Source organism: Euphorbia lathyris, chromosome 2 (assembly GCF_963576675.1).
Source record: "Euphorbia lathyris chromosome 2, ddEupLath1.1, whole genome shotgun sequence".
NCBI classification, from domain to species: Eukaryota; Viridiplantae; Streptophyta; class Magnoliopsida; order Malpighiales; family Euphorbiaceae; genus Euphorbia; species Euphorbia lathyris.
Window position 1 is genome coordinate 85,048,436 of NC_088911.1, and position 24,753 is coordinate 85,073,188.

General features: G+C 33.7%; 1 protein-coding gene across 1 annotated transcript; it reads right to left on the reverse strand.

The window, feature by feature from the left end:
• Window positions 1–14,999: 14,999 nt before the first annotated feature.
• On the reverse strand, window positions 15,000–22,919 carry LOC136218798 (probable beta-1,3-galactosyltransferase 14). Its single transcript, XM_066005905.1, has 7 exons — window positions 22,363–22,919; window positions 21,962–22,114; window positions 21,772–21,854; window positions 21,587–21,686; window positions 17,948–18,061; window positions 17,413–17,555; window positions 15,000–15,369 (listed from the first exon to the last, which is right to left on the reverse strand). The coding sequence occupies exons 1-7, from the start codon at window positions 22,713–22,715 to the stop codon at window positions 15,284–15,286; spliced, it is 1,032 nt and encodes a 343-aa protein (XP_065861977.1). The 5' UTR covers window positions 22,716–22,919; the 3' UTR covers window positions 15,000–15,283.
• Between the last annotated feature and the right edge of the window lie 1,834 nt (window positions 22,920–24,753).

Sequence of the window (24,753 nt, forward strand, 5' to 3'; positions counted from 1 at the left end):
GCAAGAGGTGCCTAAAAGTCATACAGTAGAGAGTATATGAAAGTTGGGTTCTCAGTTTAAAGCACTGGACAACTTGCAAGGTGAGGAGGCTCTTTAGGGAGATTCAGTTGAGAAGGAAGGGCGTATGGTACATGATACTAATCCCAATACCGTCAATATAGAAATAGGCAACTCACTCAATCTCCTCTTTAAACAAGAGGTTGCCCCCACTACAAGACAACCCGAGGTTGATATTGTGCCGCTGAAGCAAAGGAAATCCAATCCTCAGTTACAGGTTGAGCCACCCAAGTCGCAAGCTCCAAAGCTGAAATAGGAAAGAGGTTGTGATGGGAAAGTTTTGAGAGCTTTTCAAGGGAAAAAGGAAAGAGTCTTGTCAAGTTACATTGGTTAAAACATCTGGAAAACCTGATCAAACTAAACGTGGATGGATCCCGAAACATAATATTGGGGGTATTGTGTCGGGAGGCCTGGTTCATGATAGTGAGGGTAGTTGGCTCAGAGGTTTTGCTTAAAACATTGGCTGGAGAAATGAATTAGAGTCGGAGCTGTGGGGAATACACGAAGGGATGTCCCTAACAATGTACTTGAATTGTAAGAAGTTGGTGGTTGAATCTGATTGTCATGAAGCTATTGTTATCGTCATGATTTATAGCATTTTTCGTACTTAATTAATACGTTTTTAGTGATATTTTGATAAGTTTTAATAATGGCTTTTGTATATTTTCTTCATTTTATGTATATAAGCCATTTTGTGTGTTTTTAGGCACTTTCGCAAGATTTTCGGCATAAATAACCAAAGTCGGGGCTTCAGGCAAGAACTCGGGAGTAAAATGGAGTGAAAAAATGAGTTTTTAGTGATTTTCCATATGCATCTCGTCGAGATGGAGCTGGCAATAATACAAGTCTAATTGTTCGCACTAGGACAGATTTGACACATTTTCGTATTTTCATCGTATCTCCCTCATACGGCGGACTCGGATTGAGGCGATTCAAAATGCATTGGAAAGCTAAGAGAAAGATGTACACATGACTAATAATAATCATCTCCAAATTCGAAGTGTAACAAGCCCAGAAAATTATCCCAAGTTGATGAACATGTTGAAGCCTATGATTCCTTTTCCACCTTTACTCATTTCAACTCCTAAATTGTCAAAGTCTTCCACCACCCTCTTTAAAGCTGAGTATGGAAGATTAAGGAGTTATGGTACATAAGGATACTTGGTCTTTGGAATCATTTGTGCCACTTTACTATAAAAAGAGACCTTGAGAGCCATTTGAGGACACACCAAGCTTAGGCTTAATTCCTCCTTCTATAATGTTATTTTGCTGATTTTCTCTTCAAAGATCAGTTGTATTTGTTGTTGTGATTGTAGTTATTGTGCTCAATTTGTTGTTTGTGCAAAAGTTCATCTAATAAAAGTAAGTTTAAAGTTACCGAAGAAGTTCGTTCGACAATCGTCATTACGATTTCTTCTAAACTTCAATCTCTTTTATTACTATGAACTTCATTATCTATCTTTCTAAGGTGTGTTTTAATCTAATTATGGGCTAAAACCCCCTTAACTAAGGCTAAAAGTGGATCTTAATCTTAATTATGTGGTAATTACATTTAACCTATTTAAGTTATGTTTATCCTTTTTGAGAACTAACTTATGATTCTTAATGCTTGTAGGAGATGGACCCAATTCCTACTTGAATATATTAATCGTTTATATTGACCGTGATTAAATTGATTAATCGAAATTCATAAGTTGGACCTAATGACCATTTAGTGTGGCTTATTGGTTTTCCAAGGTTTTTCATGAATCTTATTACAAATCTTAGATTTATTACTTGAGCCGGACTAAGGGAAAGTAATAAATCGAATGTTTGGAACTAAGAAAACTTAATGCTTCTTTGGATTAATTACTTGAGCCGGACCAAGGGAAAGTAATTAATCGAAAGTTTAGAACTAATTACTCGAGCGGTTTTTCTTGAATCTTAAGTAATCACTTTAGCCGGACCAAGATAAAGTAGGTTAAAAAGGTTTAGATTAATAACACTTAATGCTTCTCTAGATTAATTACTTGAGCTGGACCAAGGGTAAGTAATTAATCGAGAGTTTAGAACTCGAGAATCTATTAGTTAATAAGAAAAATCGTCATCTTAAAAGGGATAAAACAACTTAACATGGGTTAAGTGTTATTGCCAAGCAAAGAGGTTAAGTGAAGCTAGAAGCCTTAGTTTCTTTCGATATAAGTAATCTCTCACCTAATTTGTATAATTTTCATTTCATTTCTTGCTTAAATCTTAACTTGGTTGTCCGACACACTCTACCTTTTGATTGTTTAAATAATAAGTAGTAAGCAAAGAGATTAGTACTTATAATCACCATCCTCGTGGGAACGATACTCTACTTTCACTTTATTACTTGATACACGACTAAGGTACACTTGCCTTCACATGCACATATACGTAAAACCAGGGGCGAATCCAGGATTTCTCCCCCATGGGGGCAAACAATACGACTAAAATAATTTTTATCCAAAAAATAATAATTATAGAAAACTAGAGACCAAAGCTCAAGTTCAAGTAAAATAGTAGCAGAAATATCAAATCAAAATTCAAGTAGGAGCAAAAAAAAATACCAAAGCAGAGAGGCAAAGATCGGAGATGGAGTGTCAGACCAACAATCCAACTACGGAGGGATTGGCTGCCGATTTTTATTTAATCTTAGTTAGGATTAGGGATTTCAATTTAGGCTTAAGAAGAAAGAGGAATTGAGGAAGAAGAACTAAAGAGATTAAAGAGAGTAAGAGAGACCGATGGTTTGTTTTAGGACCTATTTAGTTTTCATTTAAATATTTACTAATTTTTTGTTGTAAACAAAAAGATGTAGTTCTAATTAAATAAAACGACGTCGTTTTGCTTTAAAACAGAATTAAAAAAATAAAAAGAAAATATTAAATTTAAAACCATTCTTCATCCCCAATTATAGAACCATTAAATCCTAAACCTCCATTGATGAAGGGTGATAAAGCTCTAAAACTCCAAAATTAATACCTGGGTTTTAAAAGAAAATACAAATGTCAGTAGGGGCAACTGTCCCCATACTGGATTCGCCCTTGCGTAGAACGCGCATCAGCTATTAATTACATCATCTTGATTAGTTCTTTGCACCACCCCTCGTGAGCCATTATTCAAGGTATTCAACATTTAATGGTCGGGTTTGATAAGATTAGAGTCATTCATATTCATCGTGCGAGAAATAAATGCACATATTTGTTTTTAGCTCGATTGTCACATAGCTATCCGTTGGATGTCTCGTCTCCCTAACGGGCATTAATAATCTTCAAATCAGCTAGGAGTAGCCTCTTCTAGGTTAATTGCTATTCCGTAATCCTAAAGGATGGTACTTTTGCTTTTGTTTTGTTTGCTGTTTTTTAGTTTCAGTGTTTACAAAAAATTAAAATAAAAAATGATGTATTTTTTTTTTTTTACTTTGAAACATCTTATCTTAATTTTGATAAATTACTTTTTGTGGTGTATATTTATAAATATTTTGTATACGTAAATTAATTAGTTGTGCATTTCCATATATATTTTATAATAATTATTCATTCAAGAAAATATTATAACCCAATTGAAATATAAAATATCAAATAAAATATTTACCAAAAGTGTTCAGGTATAAATAATGATGAATCTTTTCCTAAATTATATATACATAAGTTTTTTTTCATTTTTTATAGAAAATATCCAATTTCTTTTGATAAAAACATGAACTAATTATTTGGCTTGGCTTGATGCTATGAAGGAAGAGATGGATTCCTTGAAAAAGAATGAAACATATGTGCTTGTGAAGCCTCCTAAAGGCAAGAAGGTCTTGAAAAACAGATGAGTTTTCAAGAACAAGAAAGATGGTGATAAGATAGTGAAGCGCAAAGCCAGATTGGTGGTAAAGGGTTGCAATCAGAAGAAGGACATTGATTTTGATGAGATCTTCTCTCCTGTTGTCAAGATGACATCTATAAGAACTGTTTTAGGTTTAGCTGCAAGTCTTGATTTGGAGTTGGAGCAGCTTGATGTGAAAACTTCTTTCTTACATGGTGATTTGCATGAGGAGATATATATGGAGCAACCTGAAGGGTTTGAAGAGAAGGGAAAAGAAAAGCTTGTTTGCAAGTTGAAGAAGAGTCTTTATGGGCTCAAACAGGCACCAAGGCAATGGTATCGGAAGTTTGATTCTTTTATGACAAAAAATGGTTATAATAGAACTTCAGCAGATCCTTGTGTGTATTTTAGAAATTTCCCTGGAGGTAAATTTATTATCCTTCTTTTATATGTGGATAATATGTTGATAGTTGGACAAGATGCAGAGATGATTTCCAACTTGAAGAAGGATTTGTCCAAGTCATTTGACATGAAAGACTTGGGTCCAGCTAAGCAGATCTTAGGAATGGAGATAACTCGTGATAGGAAAGCTGGAAAGTTGTGGCTATCCCAAGAAAAGTATATTGAACGTGTGCTTGAAAGGTTCAATATGAAGAATGCCAAGCCTGTTAGTCAACCTTTAGCAGCTCACTTCAAGTTGAGTAATAGAGCTTGTCCTAAGTCAGATGAAGAAAAAACAAGTATGTCTTCTGTTCCTTATTCATCTGCTGTTGGTTCTTTGATGTATGCTATGGTTTGTACTAGACCAGATATTGCACAGGCTGTTAGTTTGGTGAGTAGATACTTATCTAATCCGGGTAAGGTTCATTGGGAAGCTGTTAAGTGGATTTTCAGATATTTGCGTGGTACTTCCAAATTGAGTTTTTGTTATGGAGGTGGCAAACCGATTCTTGAGGGATATACAGATGCAGACATGGCTGGTGATCTTGATAATAGAAAGTCTACATCAGGTTATGTGTTTACATTTTCAGGGGGAGCCATTTCATGGCAATCCAAGCTACAAAAGTGTGTAGCATTGTCCACTACTGAGGCAGAGTATATAGCAGCTGTGGAAGCGTGTAAAGAGATGATTTGGTTGAAGAGGTTTCTTCAAGAGTTGGGTTTGAAGCAATGTGAGTATGTGACATTCTGTGACAGTCAGAGTGCTATGGACTTGAGCAAGAATGCCATGTATCATGCTCGTACCAAGCACATTGATATCAGATATCATTGGTTGCGGAATGTGATTGAAGAGAAAGAATTGTTGTTAAAGAAAGTCCACACAGATAAAAATGCAGCAGACATGTTAACCAAGGTGGTTCCTGGAAGCAAGCTTGAGCTTTGTAATAAGCTTTCCGGGATGAGATTCAAACGTTGAAGAATTTGAGTTTTTCTTCTCTCCATGATGGGCTGGAGGGAGAGATTGTTATGGGTCCCGCCCATATTTAAAGTCCATTTATTATTAATTTTGGCTTCTTTGAGAAGCTATATTAATGTGTATTTAAGTGAATTAATTATCATTTATTGAGACAAGTGAAGGAAGAAGAAAAGACACACCAAAAGGAGATTTTCGGATTTGGCTTTTTCTCTCATTAGGTCAGTTCACGTTTTTATCGATTCCCAGAGATTGAACCGTCGGATCGTCGCGATTTTTGGACAGGAGCTTCTAGACATATTGTTCCTTGTTCTCACCGTTGGGATCGCCGTTCGGAGGCCGGGAAGGTCTGTTCGGAGTTGGGGCAGATTGTAGACTGATTTCTTCTCTTTCTTGGTATTTGTCTACTTCTTCAAATCTCTTATTGTTTCATGATTGTTGGTGGGTTATAAACCTTTTGTAAGACTTTATTGGGTTTGTTTTGCCCTCAATTTTATCATAATAAGAGAAGTAGGGTGGACTCCTTAAACGTCCCGTGGTTTTTACTCTTCACACCGAAGAGGTTTTCCACGTATAAATCTTGTGTTGTTGATTGTGGTTTTGGATTTCCATTCTTGTGGTTATAGTTGCTATTTTGATTTGGACTTGGGTTGTGCTTTGGTTGATTGTTTGTTAGATTGATCCTTGTGGTGTTGTTATTGGTATTCCGCGTATTTGATTGTTGTTATTGGTAACCCGTCTTTTGGGTCCTTCATATATTTATAAATATTTTGTATACGTAAATTAATTAGTTGTGCATTTCCATATATATTTTATAATAATTATTCATTCAAGAAAATATTATAACCCAATTGAAATATAAAATATCAAATAAAATATTTACCAAAAGTGTTCAGGTATAAATAATGATGAATCTTTTCCTAAATTATATATACATAAGTTTTTTTCATTTTTTATAGAAAATATCTAATTTCTTTTGATAAAAACATGAACTAATTATTTCCTGTAGAATTTGTAAAAGAATAATAAATGTCAACTAAAAATCTTAGAACCAAAAAAATGTCAACTAAAAATCACATGCAATGTCTACTAATTAAATGGCACATTGGATTCCTCTTTGATAACATAATATAGAAATACATATAGAGCTATGAAGAGTTAGTGTTTTGTCCTTAGTCATTGTTTTCTGGTATTTGTGAAGATAATTTGAATGTTTAGCATTAAAATTGAATTTAAGTGAGGTTTAATTAATGCTTTGTATTTGAGCAGAAAGCATCCAATCAAAACAAGAATGCAGAATTGCTCAAATATATGTATGCATGTCTCTATCAAATGACTTTAGTAATTCTGAATTAAACAAGTGGTGAGGCACGTGATGCCCATTTCATATAACAATCATTATTATCCTCACTCTTCCTTTGTTAATTACAATATTATTGGTTGACAGGATATGTCCGAATGCCTAATTATCAATAGTATGATGGTTAAAGTGCTAGAAATCTTTAGATTTCATCGCAATATTAGATAAACACTAATTGCCTCGATGTTGGAATAAGATGATTTTCACAAACACGTACAGACAATCAAAAAAGCGGTACCTTAATCCATGTTGATGATAATAGAGTTCTTCGAGAATCACTGAGAATTGTGTTTCTCTCGCTTAACCCTTTAAACTTTATAAATTTTCTAGATAGAGAGAAAATGACTTTTAGATAGGTTAGAGAGAGGACCAATTCTGATTTGTGTCCTGTAAATATACCTTCTATGAAGGTATCTCTTTATCCATAAGGTATTTTTTTATTAATGAACCAATAGGATTCAACGTACCTTTTCGTTAATCAATCAGGCGATATTGATTCTGAAACTTTAGCTTAAGCATTGGTTAATTTAACTAATGTGATAGTTGTTATGCTTGAGCATTCGACAGAGAAACTCAATCAACTGAGTGAGAGCTTGGATCAAATAGATTTAAGTGTTGCAAGTTTGCCATCTAAAAGGAAAAAAGGTTATAGTTATTTTTGTGGAAGCAAAGGCAATCCTGGTGAAAAATATTTTATTCCCCCATTGAGAGTGGAGAATGCTACAAAAATTCATAACGATTAGATCCACATATTAGTCGGAAGCATGTCAATTCGATCTTAGGAAATAGAACATGTGTAGACGCAGCAGAAAAATAAAAACTTTTCTATTCATATCATGTAGGATCCGTTAATCGTTATTTCATATCATAAATAGGTTAAACATAAATACCTTATTGAAGATCTATCTACTGTTGCAAACGAAGTTCCTTCAAAGATCTTCTAACTTTTTCAACAAATTAGATCAACTTTGTTTAGCTATGATGAATAGAATGCCTCTAACAGTATCCAAACGGTTGTTAGCGCCCTTGCCAAGTTTGGTCTTAATGCTTCAAATGTTCACTAGCCCCACACTTTCCTTCTTTTGTAGTTATTTTATTGTTGATGTTTTTAGTAAGAAGGAATCATTTTGTTTTTCTGAATTTTTCTTTTGAAAGGTTATAATCTATTTTTCTATGCGTTTAACATATGTTGTCGAACATCCTCAAATTCTCATAAAAGAGAAACGTGTTTCAACAACCATGTTTCTTTCTAATGAACAATTCAAATGGAGCATAAGGGGCAAATTTAGTAGGTACTCGATTAACATAAATAGGGCGGTTTCTAGAGCGTAGCCCCAGAACATTCTTTAAAGAGAGGTTGTGCTCATCATGGATTGTACCATATCTAATAGAGTATGATTTCTCCTTTGAGATACACTGTTGTGTTATGGTGTATACAGAGGAGTCCATTATGCGTGAATTCCATGTTTGTTAGATAATTCAGAAAATCATCAGAAAGTTATTCTCCACCTCGATCTGATTAAAGTATTTTAATATGCTTTCTTGTTTGAGATACACTGTTGTGTTATGGTGTATACAGAGGAGTCCATTATGCGTGAATTCCATGTTTGTTAGATAATTCAGAAAATCATCAGAAAGTTATTCTCCACCTCGATCTGATTAAAGTATTTTAATATGCTTTCTTGTTTTCTTTTCTACTGCATTCTTAAAGTATTTGAATTTCTCAAAAGCTTCTAATTTATGCGTCATCAAGTAGACGAATCCATATCTAATAGGATTGTCTATGAAGCTAATGAACTAATTAAACCCTCCTCCAATCCCCTTCTTTACCATAATAGTGGCACTCCCCTTTGGGCTTCTTGATTTTCTTGACTTGCTTCCCCTTAGCCTAATTTGGCTTATTACCCTTGTTTTTCTTAGGGTTCTTAGAGTCGTAAAACTTTCCTTTTCTCTTAGTATATCCCTCAGTAACAAGGGCATATGTTTCATTTTTTCTTCATACTAGGCTCAACAGATTTCAGCATATTCAAGAGGTCAATAAGTTATTGATATGATAATTCATGATGAATTGCAAATAAATTTCTAGGAGGGACTGGAGAATTAAGTCGACACTTAATTCATGGTTGACCACAAAACTAATATTAGAAAGTTTGGTAGTCAATCATCTTGACGCAAGGCGCCACTACATAGGATCCTTCTTATATCTTAGAGCGAAACAATAATTTCACTATCTCATAATGTTCGCAACGAGTTTGTTTCTCAAACAACTATTTCAAGTGTAGAACTATGGAATATGCATCCATATTCTCATGTTGTCTTTGAAGCTCAGGTGTCATTGCTGCAAGTATGATGCATCCTGCGTGTTTGTCACCTGATTGGTGTTTCGGACAAACCTCAATTTCCTTAATAGGAGCATCATTAGCAGGGACGTTGGGCATCGATGTATCTAATACATACTCAATCTTTTCGAACCATAAAATGATTTTGACGTTGCGAAACCAGTCGGTGAAATTTGATCCAGTCAATTTGTTATCGTTCAAAATATTATATAGATCTGTTTTAGACATGATGATTTAGAGTATTTAATTTAATCCGAGAGTGAGATAGAGTGACGTATGTTATTTATCTGATTTACATATTCAATTTAAACATAAGACTTTCATTGTGTAGATTGCTCTGATACCACTGTTAGGAAATAGAACATGCGTAGGCGCAACGAAAAAACAAAAACTTTTCTATTTCCATATCCTGTAGAATCCGTTAATCGTTATTTCATATCATAAATCGGTTAAACATAAATACATTATTGAGGATATATCTACTGTTGCAAATGAAGTGCCCTCAAAGATCTTCTAACTTTTTCAACGAACTAGACCAACTTTATTTAGCGATCACGAATAGAACGCCTGTAACGGTATCCACACGGTTGTTGGTGCCTTTGCCAAGTTTGGTCTTAATGCTTCAAATGTTCACTGAAGGATATATCTACTGTTGCAAATGAAGTGCCCTCAAAGATCTTCTAACTTTTTCAACAAACTAGACCAACTTTATTTAGCGATCACGAATAGAACGCCTGTAACGGTATCCACACGGTTGTTGGTGCCTTTGCCAAGTTTGGTCTTAATGCTTCAAATGTTCACTGGAGGCACACTTTTCCTTCTTTTTGCAGTTCTTTCATTATTGATGATTTTAGTATGAAGGAATAATTTTGTTTTGCTTAATTTTTCTTTTGAAATGTTATAATCTGTTTTTTTTGTCTCTTTCTCTTTTAATAATATATTTGGACCTTAATTTTCGATAATGGTTTTAGAATATCAATCTTGTTAGGATGTCTAAGCCTTATCTTTCCTAAGCTTTGAATTCTTACTAAAAGAAATCTAGGAATAAATATTTGAATGTTTTGATAAAAATGGTATACTTTGTATGGAATGGGCATTGCCAAGGTTGGAGTATAGGTAGACAAGTATGGACATAGTAAGTATATGATGAGGTAAGTGGATTAATTGCTAAAAAAAAAATGAAAATGAAAGATGCAACGATACCGTTTAGAGTGGATGACGTCGAGGTAAAAGGTATGAATAAGGAACGATTTTAAGGGATGACAATGGAGCAGTAAAGAACCGAATCTCACATCGAAAATAAAGAGAGACTGATCGGAGTTTATGAACAAGGTGGAATTCAATACATGCAAGGGGGTTTTAAAATCGTAAGATCTAAGGCATTAGATTTGGGTCAAAACGAACAATACTTTCATGATGTTAGAGAAGAAATGAAATATATATGTAATTGATAGAAATGGAAGTGGAAAAGAAAGGGAAATGCACATGGAAAGAAGGAAGATATCAAAATTGTGTTGAGTAGGATTAGTGATGATGATTGTATTTATCCAAAACCATATGTCTTTTTCACTGATTTTTAATTATATTTTGGGAAGGAAATTAAAATAAGAAAAGAATCAGAAAACAGAAGAGCAGAAAGCAACATGGCAAGATCACATCACATGCCACACACTTTTCTAAATAATTGGATAATCTAAACACCAAAAATTCATTTCACAATGGTTTTTCAACCCTAACTAATTTCTCAATCAAATTATTATTAATAAGTTCAATAAAGGAAAAAAAAAATTTTAGCAAGATTGGTGCCAACTAATACCTAAAAATACCTTCACAAAACATTGAAAACTACTACATGTTATTTCTTGACTTTGCCTTCTTTTTCTTTTATCCTGTGAATATGATCTTACTTTTGACTTCTTTTTTTGGAAAATAAAATCTATAAAATTCCTTTTTTTTTTTAATTAAAAAAAGAGAGAGACTATAAATGCGAATAGACTCCAGTATGGTCAAATTAACTTTTGGATCCTCAACTGTTTTAATCTAATTCATCAATTGATTATTAAATTGGTCAGTTCAGTCAAATTAATCTTCATCTTGCTATAAATTTTTTTTTGACATTTTTCATTATTTTAAAATTCCCATTTTAAAAACTTAGCATTGAGAGATTGAGCATTATAAAGTAAGAAATATAAACTATTTTATAATAGAAAGTCACCGCAAAGAAATGGATTTATATTCTTAAAAAAAATGGCTTTTTTTTTTTACGACCGAATTGATTTTTATAATTAATTCTTAATAGAATTCAAAATTGCAAAGTTTTCAATCTTAATTTCAATCATAAAATGATTGAAGTACAACAAAACATAATAAAACGATTCAATTAACAAAAATGAAAAACTATGTTGTGATTACACTGATTTATAGATGATAATATATTTCCTTTTTTATTATAAAAATGATAGTAGTTGTTGCTATTAACAAATCACAAAAATTTTTAAAACTCCGTCTAAGATGATTACATGGCAAATAGAAAAATCATCTAAAAAAAATGATCCCTTATAAAATGGCCCAATAAAAGATTTGCTTAATACTTTCATTGCTCCTTGAACTTGTCACATTTTGTCATTTATCTCTCTTTATTTAGTGGCCAATCTATTAGCCTCCAACTCAACAAATATAACACTTTGTGCTTTTTTATGTGGCTACATGATATTGATTAGTTCACTCAACTTATCTTGTGGGTCCTATTAGCCTCCTCAATTCACCAAATATAACACTTCGTATATCTTAAATTTTTATATCTGTTTCAAAGCCATGAATGAATGGTTATATTAGCCCATAAAATAAAATTTTCATTTTATTCCAAATAAAACCATAGGATAAAATTTAGCATAAAGTTTCAAAAATATACATCCTTACTATTCATATTTTTAGCAATTTCAAAACAAACATGCCGGTTCAATTAGCTACATGACATGTTAGAATTTCACACGTTGTATGAGATCTAATGAAAGTTTATGTTCGTAAAATATTAATTCATACGGCGTGTGACTTTCTAAAACAATAACATGCCAGGTCGAGAAGAACCACACGCGGTTGTGGAATTAATGCTTGTGCAGAACTGTTATTCAAGTGGATGGTTGTGCATTCAAAATTAGAGCATCCAAACTAAGATATAGCTTGACATTTAGGATCAAGACTTTCAATCCCGATCATACTTGCCTTAGAACTTATGATGGCCATTTTATGACCCATAATGTCCTTACTAAAAAATATCTAGAAGATTTTAGAAATGGTTCAAAATATAAAATAATGGTATTACAAGGGAAAATCAAGAGAGAATTGGTATTTAGGTCTTTTTTAATATGATTAAGTTAGTTTGCTTAAGGTCTAAAGGATTGACTTCTTTTATGTATAACACATCACTCTATTTTGGTACTATCGGGTTTTAGGTATTTTGGAACATGATTAAGGTAGTTTGTGATCTTCATTCTCGTGTATGTATAACAAGGGTTTTCAGAATCTATGTGGCCTATAATTCAATACATGAATTATGTTTTTTTTTATATATAAATCAATTAGTGCATATTTCAATGTTTTGTTTATGGGTTCCTTTTTAAGGAATAAAAATCAATTACTGCGTCACTTAGTACTTCAATTTGTAAATACAAATCATAGAAATTTTTTAGAGTTTAATGCAATTTGGTTTCAGATTATAAACCAAGTTATATGCCACCAATTTGAGACATACCTCACATACCAAGTTATATACTAATTTCCACCAATTTGAGACATATTGCGATTTATACAAATTTGAGTAAATATACATTACATTACATTACATACCAAAAGTTATATACCAACTTCAAACCAAAATTAACAAAACAAACTACCATTCAACCAAATAAGCATTACATTTTTCAATTTTCCTTTGCTAATTACAAAAACATCTACAGTAAGCAACTAAACCTTCTTCACACAAACACCTCCAATTTCCCATTCATAGCAAACTAAGTTTTCCTCCCAAATTCTTACCTCCAACTGTATTAAATAAACCCAAAAAAATTCCTTTTGTAATTCCCCATTTTCTTCCTTAGGACATATATTTCTTCTTTGTTTCACATTTTCAAAACCTCCAAATTCTTATTCCTGTAAGGTCCTTCATTTACAATGCATTTCAGCCTCAGGCGCCTGACATTTGCGTATTTCATCTTCGTAATCATCCATTTTATGCCATCTCCTGTAATATTTCTCTTCGTCTATCACATGTTGGTGGGTCAAGTCATTCGAAGAATCTACAAGCATTCAATTCTAGCTATCTAGCTCATCCAGAAAACCTTCGCCCATGTTGTTCTTCTGGTTGCAATTAGACCTTGCCATGGGCTGATGAGCCCGCCCGGCCCGAGCCCAGGCCCATTTAGCCGGGCCTGGACACATAAAATTAGTGTCAGGCCCGGCCCAAGTCCGATTAAGCCCGCCTAGTAAATGGGCAGGCATGGGCTATGTAAATACCCGGCGGGCCCGGCCCGGCCCGTTATATATATATATTTATAAATTTAATTATATAAATTTTACATAGCTATATTTTATTGTTATGTTGTAATTTTAGATAGTTATTTTTTATTGTTATGTTGTAATTTTATTTCGAACTTAAGTATTAGTTTGTTATATTTTTTCAAGACTTATTAACTATTATGTTTATTATTTTTTATTAAAAAAAAGTTAGTATTTTATTTTAATTGATTTTTTTTAATATAGATATGGGCTTGGGCGGACGGGCTTGAGATTCCTTGTTTAGGCCCGAGCCCGGCCCGAGCCCGAATCTAATTAGTGTGGGCTTGGGCTTATCAGGTTTTATCACAGGCCCAACAAGCCCGGCCCAGTCCGGCCCATGCCGAGGTCTAGTTGCAATCAGTGAACTCCATTTCACTAACTGATCGATAACGAGTTTGAACTCATTCCAACAAGAATTCTTATCAATTGGCGAAGAAGAGGTTCAAACAAAATTAGGGATAAATCGATTTTAGGGTTCAAAAAATTCTTGAAAATTGGAAGGGGTTCAGACAAAATTCCGACCGCTTGGGCCATTTTATAGGGGAGATATATTTTTCAGAAGATTTTTCCCTTTCCAGTGTCATCAACTTAGACGGAGTTTCCTAATTTTACCAGATTTGCTAACCGCGCAAGTTCTTCTTTAAAAAAAAAAAACAAGAAACACACACAGAACGTCATCTGTAACCAGTGTAACCACAAGAATTTTCTTTAAATAATCTTGTAAACTTTCCAATAAGATTTCTAGCAACCTTTTCTCACTTGAATGAGAAATGTCTACTCATACTGTTGTCTTAATAAAATAAAATAAAAAGATAAAAGGTATAAAGTACAAAATGGTGGAAAAACCATGCATAGTAGTCATCTGGGCAACAAAGAAACCTCAATATTTCTTTCAATCATGTAAAATAATTGCCATATCAAGGATGGATCCCATCCAAGTATATATATCAAAACAGTCATTGACAGAGAAACCAGCAAGGTGATTGTTACTCTCGTCAGTATTTGACATTATAGTGTCTAAAATTGTACATTTTTACCTTTAATGTTAGCAAGTTAGGTCAATTTAAGACATCGTTAAAAAAACACAAATTTTGTATCCCTGTGTTTTACAACAGTTGCATATCAATTATTATTTTTTTTTTCAAGATTGTACATTTTTTGTAGTTTCATATTAGATTTGGAGATGGAATATCTTTAAACTCGACGAAATAGTTAGATTTTTTTTTTTTTCCAATACATATGTTTGTGATCCGATGAGTGATAACATAATGCACTAGAAAACAAATTCATGAGTAAGGAGAGTTTTGTTAACAACTTGTGAATATTATAGATAAAATTACACCACAAAATATTACATAATAAGAGGTTTGAAGGTGATTTGCATCTCAAGAATAGGGAAAGAGTGTAGAGCTGGAGATAGAACTATTTCTGAAAGAAGCTCAATCAACTTTACTATTAGTTTCAACAAAAAGATTTGTATTGACCGGATGGTCTGGTCTTACAAGGGATAATCACTCTTCTCAATATTCTTCTCTTTTCCTAAATTCTATAACTCTAACTACAAAAGTTTTAAATTTTGTTTTCCTAATCTATATTACAGGAAATATTTAGATACAAAATGAAAAAGGAAAACAACAACAGTGGTAATGGAGATGATGAAAACGTATCTGATGGTAGCTTAACCAACTTGGAGTAAGATTTTTCCTCAAATGCACACACGTGGCAAAAAATGACGCAAAACTGCTAATCATCAGATTCCATAGTTGGGCTTTTTGAGCAGCTATCCATCTGATGGAGCTCTAATAACTTGGATTCTGGTTTACAAAGACCTGCACATAAAGTTTACTTAAAATGGCATGTATCTTGCTCTCCTAGAAAACGTTACAATTTTTCATAAGAAAAAAATAGAACAGTCAATTACCAGAGTTTTCGGGCAATGACAAACAAAACCTATCTTCTACAATTTGATAGACATTGAGGCAGTTATCTTGTACATTCCATTTGTTGTAGTTAAATGTTTAAGATTTAAGCTTCATTTCATTATGAATATGGCTTAGTCATTGCTAAGACTAATGCATAGTTACATAAACCTAATGAAGAATCCCATTCTTCAAACATTAAGGGACCATTTGGTATGCCGTAATGCAATGTAATCAAAATCGTAATGTAATCAAAGTTGTAATGTAATGGAATAGCGATGGAATGTAATACCATTACAATACTTATTTTTCCTAATTAAATGTAATCATAAAATTTTATTTGCTTAATTAAAATCAACAAAAAATATGAAACCGTGAAAAACACGAAAAATGCAAAAATCGAATCGAAACCACATACAAAATTAGATTAACTGAAATCAATAAATTAGTGTATAGTTTTTCAGTTTTTCATACTTTTTTTTTTTTACATTTTTCTCGTTATTTAATTTCCATTTTCAACATTTTTCACCGAATTTCTATTTTCTCCTTTTCTCCGGTTTCCCTTTTTTTCTTTTTTCTTTTTTCTCATTTTCAATTTTTCATGTTTTTTTACTTTTTGCTTTTTTTACAAGAATGAGAGGTTAGATTGAGATATAAGATTTGACAAATGAGAGGTTAGATGAAGCATTAAAAGTAGGAATGAGAATTACATGTTTTTAGATGTAATGAGAATAAAAGTCATTTTTCTATGGAACGGAGATTACAAGATTTATTGAACAAAATTTAACTCATGGTTTTCTCGTTGCATTACAACAAAATTGTAATGTGCAACCAAACATGGTAATGGACATTCAATGTAATGGTCATTCCATTGCAAAGATCATTACATCTCACCAAACGGGATCTAAGTTCTTATATACTTCCTCATGCCACAGCTTTATCCAACACCTTCAAATGAAATTGATACTCAAATGTTCAAATTCACTTCAGACTTGGATTTATTTATTGGGAAAAGTACAAATAAAATGTTTGTGGTTTGCACAATTTGCAAATAGAGGTATGTGGTTTAAAAGTTTGCAAATAGAGGTATGTGATATGTTTTATTTACAAAACAAAATATTACAATTTCACAATTAAGTTCTAATTACAACCGAAGATATTTTTATCTTAAAAAAAATCATTCTTACATATCAACAAAATATAACTCCCCAAAAAATAACTCTCTAAATTGAAACAATAAATCATATGGTGGACATTTTACATTTTTTACTAATTTGATAGTTTATGAAGTAAATTGATATTTAAGTTAATTTTACACAGTTACAATTTGATTTTCGGATCTGTATTTTGTTGATATATAAATGTAATTTATTTATTTTTTTTAAATACTCTTAGAACTTAAGAATGTAATTTCAAATGCTTTGTTTTGTAAAAAAAAGCATATTACATACCTTTATTTGTGAACTTTTAAACCACATGCCTCTATTTACAAATAGGGCAAACCACAAGCATTTTATTTGTACTTTGCCCTTCTTTATTTTCCTTCCACTGATAAGAAAGCATTGACAGTTTTATAATATGAGCATCTGATATATCATATATCGCTTTTCCTGGCATTTTGGTTTTTAAGTAGTGCATGTGATCATGTTTTAAAGCATATCATCCTTTTTTACTTCTTTTTGTAGTTTATCTTTATTAAAACTTAAAATTTGGTGGAGCAAAATAGAAATCTAAGTTAAGGTATTAAAAATTGACAAAATTTATCTCCTCTCTGTTTGAAATTATTTAAAGGAGTTCTATTTATCATTCACCTCAAATTTCTTTAAAAATAACTAACAATTGATAGTATAAAAAAGTAATGCTTAGATTTAAATGTTTTAATTTCTTATACACAAGTACAATTGTAAATAATCACAATAAACCTAGTAAAAAAATGACTAAAGAGACACAAACCTGAACATTTAGGAAGGTCCCACACAGCAATTGATGATGATGTACACTCTGTTGCACATAGTGCTCGATTGTCCTCATGGTTAACATTCATTGCAAGCATCCAAGAACCAATTGTAACGTCCTCATTGCTAAACATCCGAAAACTGATATTTCAAAGGAAAAGCTCTGTCATATGGAAATGTTTACTTTTCATATTCTGAAAGATATCAAATCAAATCATTATAATATAATATAATAATGTAATCAATTAAATGCAAATAACTAATTTGCTTAATTCATTTTCCAATTATGATGTGAGACTTGCTATAGAATTTCAAATTTTAAAGAAGCACCTTTCAAGTATGCAAACACCCCAAAACCTTAATAACAAATTTCAAGTTTCAGTGCTATATCCTTCAATGAACTAGCTCTATAAATGGACTTTGATTAGTGCAATTGAGGGGGGAGAAATATAAGAAATGGGAACAGTTCTTCAACCATTTAGCAACATATTCTAAAAGGTGGTGAGAGCCACAAAGTCAATAAGCAAACTTGCCTGTTGTTTCTAAGAGCAACTAAACTTGCAACAACATCTTTAGAAAGAGCATATATTGGACCATATGCATGAAAAAAGTACTCCTTCCCAAGCAAATTGGATAACGGTTCGTACCTGCATGAATTAAGATATTATTTGATTATCACATAAATTAAAGAACTAATTCTTTTAAGCCATTTGGTAGGACAACTCCCTAAGGAAAAGAATCTTAAAGAGAGTTAAAAATAATGGAAACTTAAACCAAACATTCAATGAATGATTTTAACCAAGATCCTATTTCAAATTGCATGTTCCTACATCACTTCATATAGATCGTTGGGATAAAACTATAATATATTCTCCAATGTAAGAATTTTGAAGGCAAGCACACCGTTATGTCAATTTTCTGAAAAGCCTATATCAACTAAGTGTAGTGTGTAACTGTATAATGCAAAAATAGATGACTGAGCCACAACTCCAACAGCATAGGATATACATTATTCCATAGTGCCTAGTTCAAGTTGATCTCTATGCCCATAATAGTTTAGTTTGAATCTGGTTCATACACATGCAGCAAGAAGCATGATACTTAGAAGGAACCTTGCATTGCAAATGTTAGGGTCCAAGAAAAATGATAAATATCAATGAAATAAGGCTGAGAAGATCTTGCGTAAAGAGGTGCTTGGACCACCCAAAGTTCAATAATGAAGAGAGAGAGAGAGGTCTCCATGGGGTCATATGGGAGACATCCATTCTGCCTACTCATTATATTGCTCTATGCTAATAAGTTCTAGTTTCAAGAAAATGTGCCACTACTATATCCTTAGCATATCAATAGTCTTGAGTTATCCAAGATCCTTTCATTCCAAGATACCTTTTCTTCATTAAATTTTATTTCTTTCTTGTTATTTCCTTTTATCTTTAAATATTATTCTTCCTTTCTTCTCTATGCTTTTGTCTTTGATGACGGTCATAATTTGAATTTCATAGCTAGTAAGTATCTAATAAGCATGGAAATTGCATTTAATTCTGCTATTAAAAAACAAAAATGGTTATTTAATTTTATAACAACTGTATTAATTGGAACATTAAATCATTTGTTAGAATATGTACGACACCAGGGGTTATAAATTTTTAAGTGTGGAAGTAGGATTTCGGACCGGATAACCATGAACAATATCTGCTTTTTTTTTTTTTTTTTGAAAGAGAACAATATCTGCTTATTTACCCCTTGTTTGGAAAAATACAGTTTGATGGATTTTGAAGGAATTCAATTCTATTTCCCATGAAATCCATTGTTTGGAAGAAAGCAAGAAAATTCAATGATTTTCTTTAGAAAATAAGGTCATTCGAAGGAATTGTAAATCATGAAGGTTTTCTAATTGAATTCATTTCTTATAAGAATACGATTCCAAAAAAAAAAAAAAAAATGCATTAGGAGCCATTACTCTGCTAGTGCTTAGAGATGGAGATACTGATCTACAACCAGACATGAAGAAGCTGAAGGGGAAAGTGCAAGTGATGAATTTGAATGTTATAATGGTGATGAAATTTGAATGTTATGAGGGCGAGCCTTGGCGCAACGGTAAACGTTGTTGTCGTGTGATTGAGAGGTCACAGGTTCGAGTCTTAGGAGCGGCCTCTTGCCAAAAAAATTGGTAGAGGAAGGCTTGCCCCAGTACACCCTTGTGGTGGGACCCCTCCTCGGACCCTCGCCTAGCGGGTACGCGTAGTACATCGGGCTGCCCTTTTTTTTAAATGGTGATTAAAAATATTATGGAGATTGATACTCAAGTGATTGGGATTATTTCTCTTAAAGTATTAGTAGGGTTATAACTTGAACTTTGAATACTTGTTTTTGGAGTTAAGAGTTGGTAGAGCTCCGCTCTTGCAATTGGGTCGTTGTTCCATGGAGTTTTGAAAAATCCAAGCATCTCAGAGCATTGATGCTAAATTTATGCTTATTTAATGACTCACAATCGTCTATTATATAAGCTTGGTTGGCACAAATTATAACATCTGGTCTTAATTCATTTGTTTAGTCCCTTACGCACATCAGGCATGCATCTTCACCTTGTGTTTTTATTAGTATGGAAATGTCCTACTGAAAAAGAAAAGCCTCATCCATTCTTTTAGATCCCTCCTAGACCACATGACCCCACCCCCAATAAAAGAAAAAGACATTTCAGAAACTCTAAATATTTCAACAGGAGATAATCCTGAAGATAGAAAAGAAAGGAGAATAAAGCCCAAGGATTCAAATCCGACTAATACCCAATCCTGTAATGTTCTTTAAGATCTTATAAATTGATTTACAAAGTTCAACTTCACGAACCAAACTCAAAAAGCATGAGCCTAACCACCAGGGAAGACTGCCAATTTTCCCTGGATATAACCATATACAATTTAGCAATAGACAATGGAATAGCTAACAATCATAATTTCTAGCAGAACTGCTAAAGGTTCATGTTTAAGGCACTCAAAGTCCTAAAATCTCCAGTTTACAAGAATACCTGGCCATAAGAAGAATTTCACCCACATATAATCTAATGAGCTTACCCTACAAACATAAGGATGCTCTTCCTAGAAAACCCAACTTTCTCCTATGCCTGACTCTGACTGTAGCCTGGAGGCCTATTTTCCCTCTTATTCTCTGTAGTACTAACTCAGTGGAGTTCCTGGATCATACTATCTAGGTGGAGAAAAGATGCCACGACCAGATGCAATTATTATTTACTGAAGTGCCTAGAAGGTCATCTGAAGGAAGGGGATAAGCAGGGAATAAATAACTAGGAAACCAGAAGGAAAGACAATAACAAATGGAATTCTAAAACGGACAGAGTTTACAGAACAAAACAATTTCTTAGATTTTTCTAAACAAGAGAACAGAGAGAGAAGAAGAACGAGAAAGAAGTCCTACATGCATATAGTTTGTTAGTCATGACTGATTTCCTACTCAAAAGCAACAATTACAAAATAAGCTTACAAGCATAAATGCCCACCATAACAATGGGAATGATGAATAAGCTCAAAGGAAATCATTATGACATCTCTATTATCCTAACTCCAGAATTCTCATCCTTTATCTAGGAGCTCTATTATCAATAGGAAGCAAATCATCAGTAAATGACAGCAATAGTCACCAGTGATTAATTGCTCCACTGCAGATCCACAAATAACCAATAGAATCCAATCCTCTACTTAATATCATTTTATCCTTTATTATTATTATTATTATTATTATTATTTCAGTTCTGACGCTTATTGAATTTTCAGTAGTCCAGCGATATTCCTGGTCAGTACAACATTTTTATAGGTAGACTATGACTGTGCAGCTTTGATGGCACAGAGCATATTTAGCTGTCTTATAACAAGGTTTGTGTTTGTACGAGTTTCTATTCTCTTATACTCAATCCTATAACCTGATTCCATGTGTATGTAAGAGAGAAGAATTCTTGACCATCCACGTACCACCACTTGTACCATCCAGTTTTTATTTCTACTTCAATAGCTATTATCAAGTGCAGTTAGCAATTGCAGTAGTGAAAAAAGAAGTAGGAATATTGATAATGAGGAATACAAGTCCAAGAGCAATAAATTCAGTTACAGCCTACTATTTAGTGAACAGCATATTTCATAGCCAAAAAGAAAGTGACTTACCATTTGAGATTTGGATCAGTGAATACAGGCCCCTTTTTCATGCATCCAAGGTAAGTTTGAGAGTGAGACCGGTCTTTTGCCAACAGTAAGGAGAGACGATCTAGTAAACAATCAGAAGAAATTTATGTGGTTGTGAATGCTGCAGAATTATGATGAACATACATAAGTTTCAGAAATTTCCTAACCTGGCCTCAAATATATGTCATCATCAGCTTTAACATAAAAGTCAGCTTCAAAAAGGGCATAGGCAGCTTTAAAAAATGCTAAACTGCATTGAAATTAAGATTGCTAAACAAAAGCTATGAAGAATAATATATTGCACATGAAGCTCAAATTAGCCCAAAACTCTCAAATGCCAAACTCAGAAGCACTAACGTTTTATAGGGGAGCTTACTGTACTGTTCCTCAATATCTAATAGCAAGAAATCATCGTATTGAGCAACTTCTTTCTTAAGCATGGCCATCTTGGATCTATCATTAGTTCTACCAATAATAAACCTGAAAGCCATTCCAGTGGATTCTTCCAACCTGCAAGGAATTAAGCACCCAAAATATAAATGGGAAGAAAAATACACCATATTATTCAATACAATAGCTAGCAATCACAGTTAGTAGAAGCAAAACAATCGAGACAGTTGAATGATTAAGAGCGAAGTAAAAAAAAATAACAGAACTTCGTAAAACCAGAAATCAGGAATCCAAACTAAGATTTGATAACCTAAATTTGACCCTCCAAAATGCACAAGTATAAATAAATAGATAGATCAGATACACACTGTTGAAGACCCTGGCGGTCGGACGGCATCCACGTCTTCCTCAAGGACCGTCTGCGGCCAATCGAGGCGAAGCCAGTTTGAATCCCGACAAAGCCCATAACTTTATGCCTCTTCTTCCCAGTAGTGAAAACAGAAGTGTCTTGATCATCATGAGAATTGGTATCCCAGAGGACACGAACGGATCGGGGCTCGGAAATGGAATGAGAACAGAGGTAACCTGAAGAAGGAGCAGTGAGTCCGAAAATGAAGCCGGAGATGCCAATGAAGAGGCAAGAGAGGATTAGCAAGATCGTTTTGCGGGAAGCGGAGGGCGTAGAAAGGCGGGAGTGAAAGAATTTGGGAGAAGAGGGCATTGCTGTTGGGTTAGATGAGATGCAGCTTGTTTCGCTTATCGAGGAAAGAACATATTGAGGAAAAGAGGAGAAAGCAGAAAGAGAAGAAAAGAAAAGAAAAGAGGTCGGCAATGGAGGATTGAGTAAGGTGAAAGAATTCTGTTAATGGTAGTTGGGAAATGGGGTAAGGGGTTATTTATCAGATCCCAATCTAATTGCTATGTTGTTTCAGATTGTTGTTTAAAACTAAGAACAAGTTACTCCTATCCTATGTAGATTCCCAAACAAAACAACAAAGTCTTAGCCTTGGAATGATTCGGGATCGGCTAACATAAACCATCATACGAAACCATAAAATCAAATTGCGTCAGCGATATAAATTCTCTCTCTCCACTCTGTCATATCTACTACCATATTTTCATCAATCCCCAATAAACTCATATCACTCTCAATCAACATCTTCCAAATTTGCTTAGACCTTCCCCTACCCCCTCACCATTGTATCCATTTGCCATTCTTCAGTCCTTCTAACCAGTGCATTAAGCGCTCTTCATCTTACATGGCCAAAACACCTTAGTCGGTTTTCCCTCATTTTATTCTCAATAGATGTAACTCATACTTTTGTCATAATTATTTCATTACTCACCCGATCTTTTCTCGTATGACCACACATCCATCGTAACATACGCATCTCCATCACCGACATGTTATGAATGTGACAGTGTTTCACTGTCCAACACTCCGTAGCATATAACAATGCAGGTCTAATTGTCGTGCGGTAGAATTTTTTCATCATTTTGTTAGGCATGTCGGAGTCACAAAGGAAACCGTAGCACGCTTCCAATTCGTCCAACCAGATTTAATCTTATGAGCAACATCTCCATCCACTTTTCCATCCGTTTGAATGATAGACCTAAATAACAGAAGCAATCCGAGCCCTGAACAACCCTCCCATCCAAGGTGATTGTCCATGCCTCCCTACTTCTGTCACTGCTAAACTTACACTTCGAATATTCCGTTTTATTTCAGCTCAACTTAAAGCCTATAGATTCCAAAGTTTGTCTCCATATTTCAACTTCCTCGCCATGTCTTCTTTCGTCTCATCAACCAACACAATATCATCTACAAACAACATGCACCATGGTATACCGTCTTGAATTGAACTCATTAATTCATCCATAACGACGGCAAAAAGAAATGGGCTAAGTGCGGAACCTTGATGCACTTTAATCGTAATAGGGAACTCTTCAGTCTTTCCAACATTGGTATGTACACTCGTGCACGCTCCCTCATATATGTCCTTTATGATGTCAATATATTTCCGAGAAATGCTTTTCCTTATTAAGGCCCACCAAAAGTACTTCCCTTGGTACCTTATCATACGCCTTCTCCAAGTCAATGAAAACCATATGCAAATCTTTCTTCTTATTTAAATAGTGCTTCATTAATTGTCTCATTAGATGGATGACCTTCATAGTTAATCTTCCCGGTATAAAGCCAAATTGGTTTTCCGAGATCTTCACGCTCCTCCTTAACCTTTGTTCGAACACTCGCTCCCAAAGTTTCATAGTGTGACTCATTAGTTTGATTCCTCGATAGTTGGCACAATCTTGGACATCGCCTTTGTTCTTATACAATGGGATTAGGGTATTTTTTCTCCATTCTAATGGCATCTTATTGCGTCTCCAAATCTTGTTGAAGAAATTCGTCAGCCATTCGATTCCTCTCTTCCCCAAACATCTCCAAATCTCAATAGGGATGCCATTAGGTCCTACTGCTTTCTTCAATCTCATCTTTTGTAATGCCATTTTGACTTCACCTCTTTTGAATTCTCCGCATGCAGTCACGATTTATCATATCATGAGGGATACTTATATCTCCAACATCTTGTCCGCGATCTCCATTAAATAAGTCATCAAAATAGGACCTACATCATTCCTTAATATCCTTATCTCCAACCAGGACTCTTTGGTCCACATCCTTCACACATTTAACTTTTTCGAGATCTCTGATGAAGGATCGAATTATATTGGACCTAATACTTAAAGGTAAACGTCAG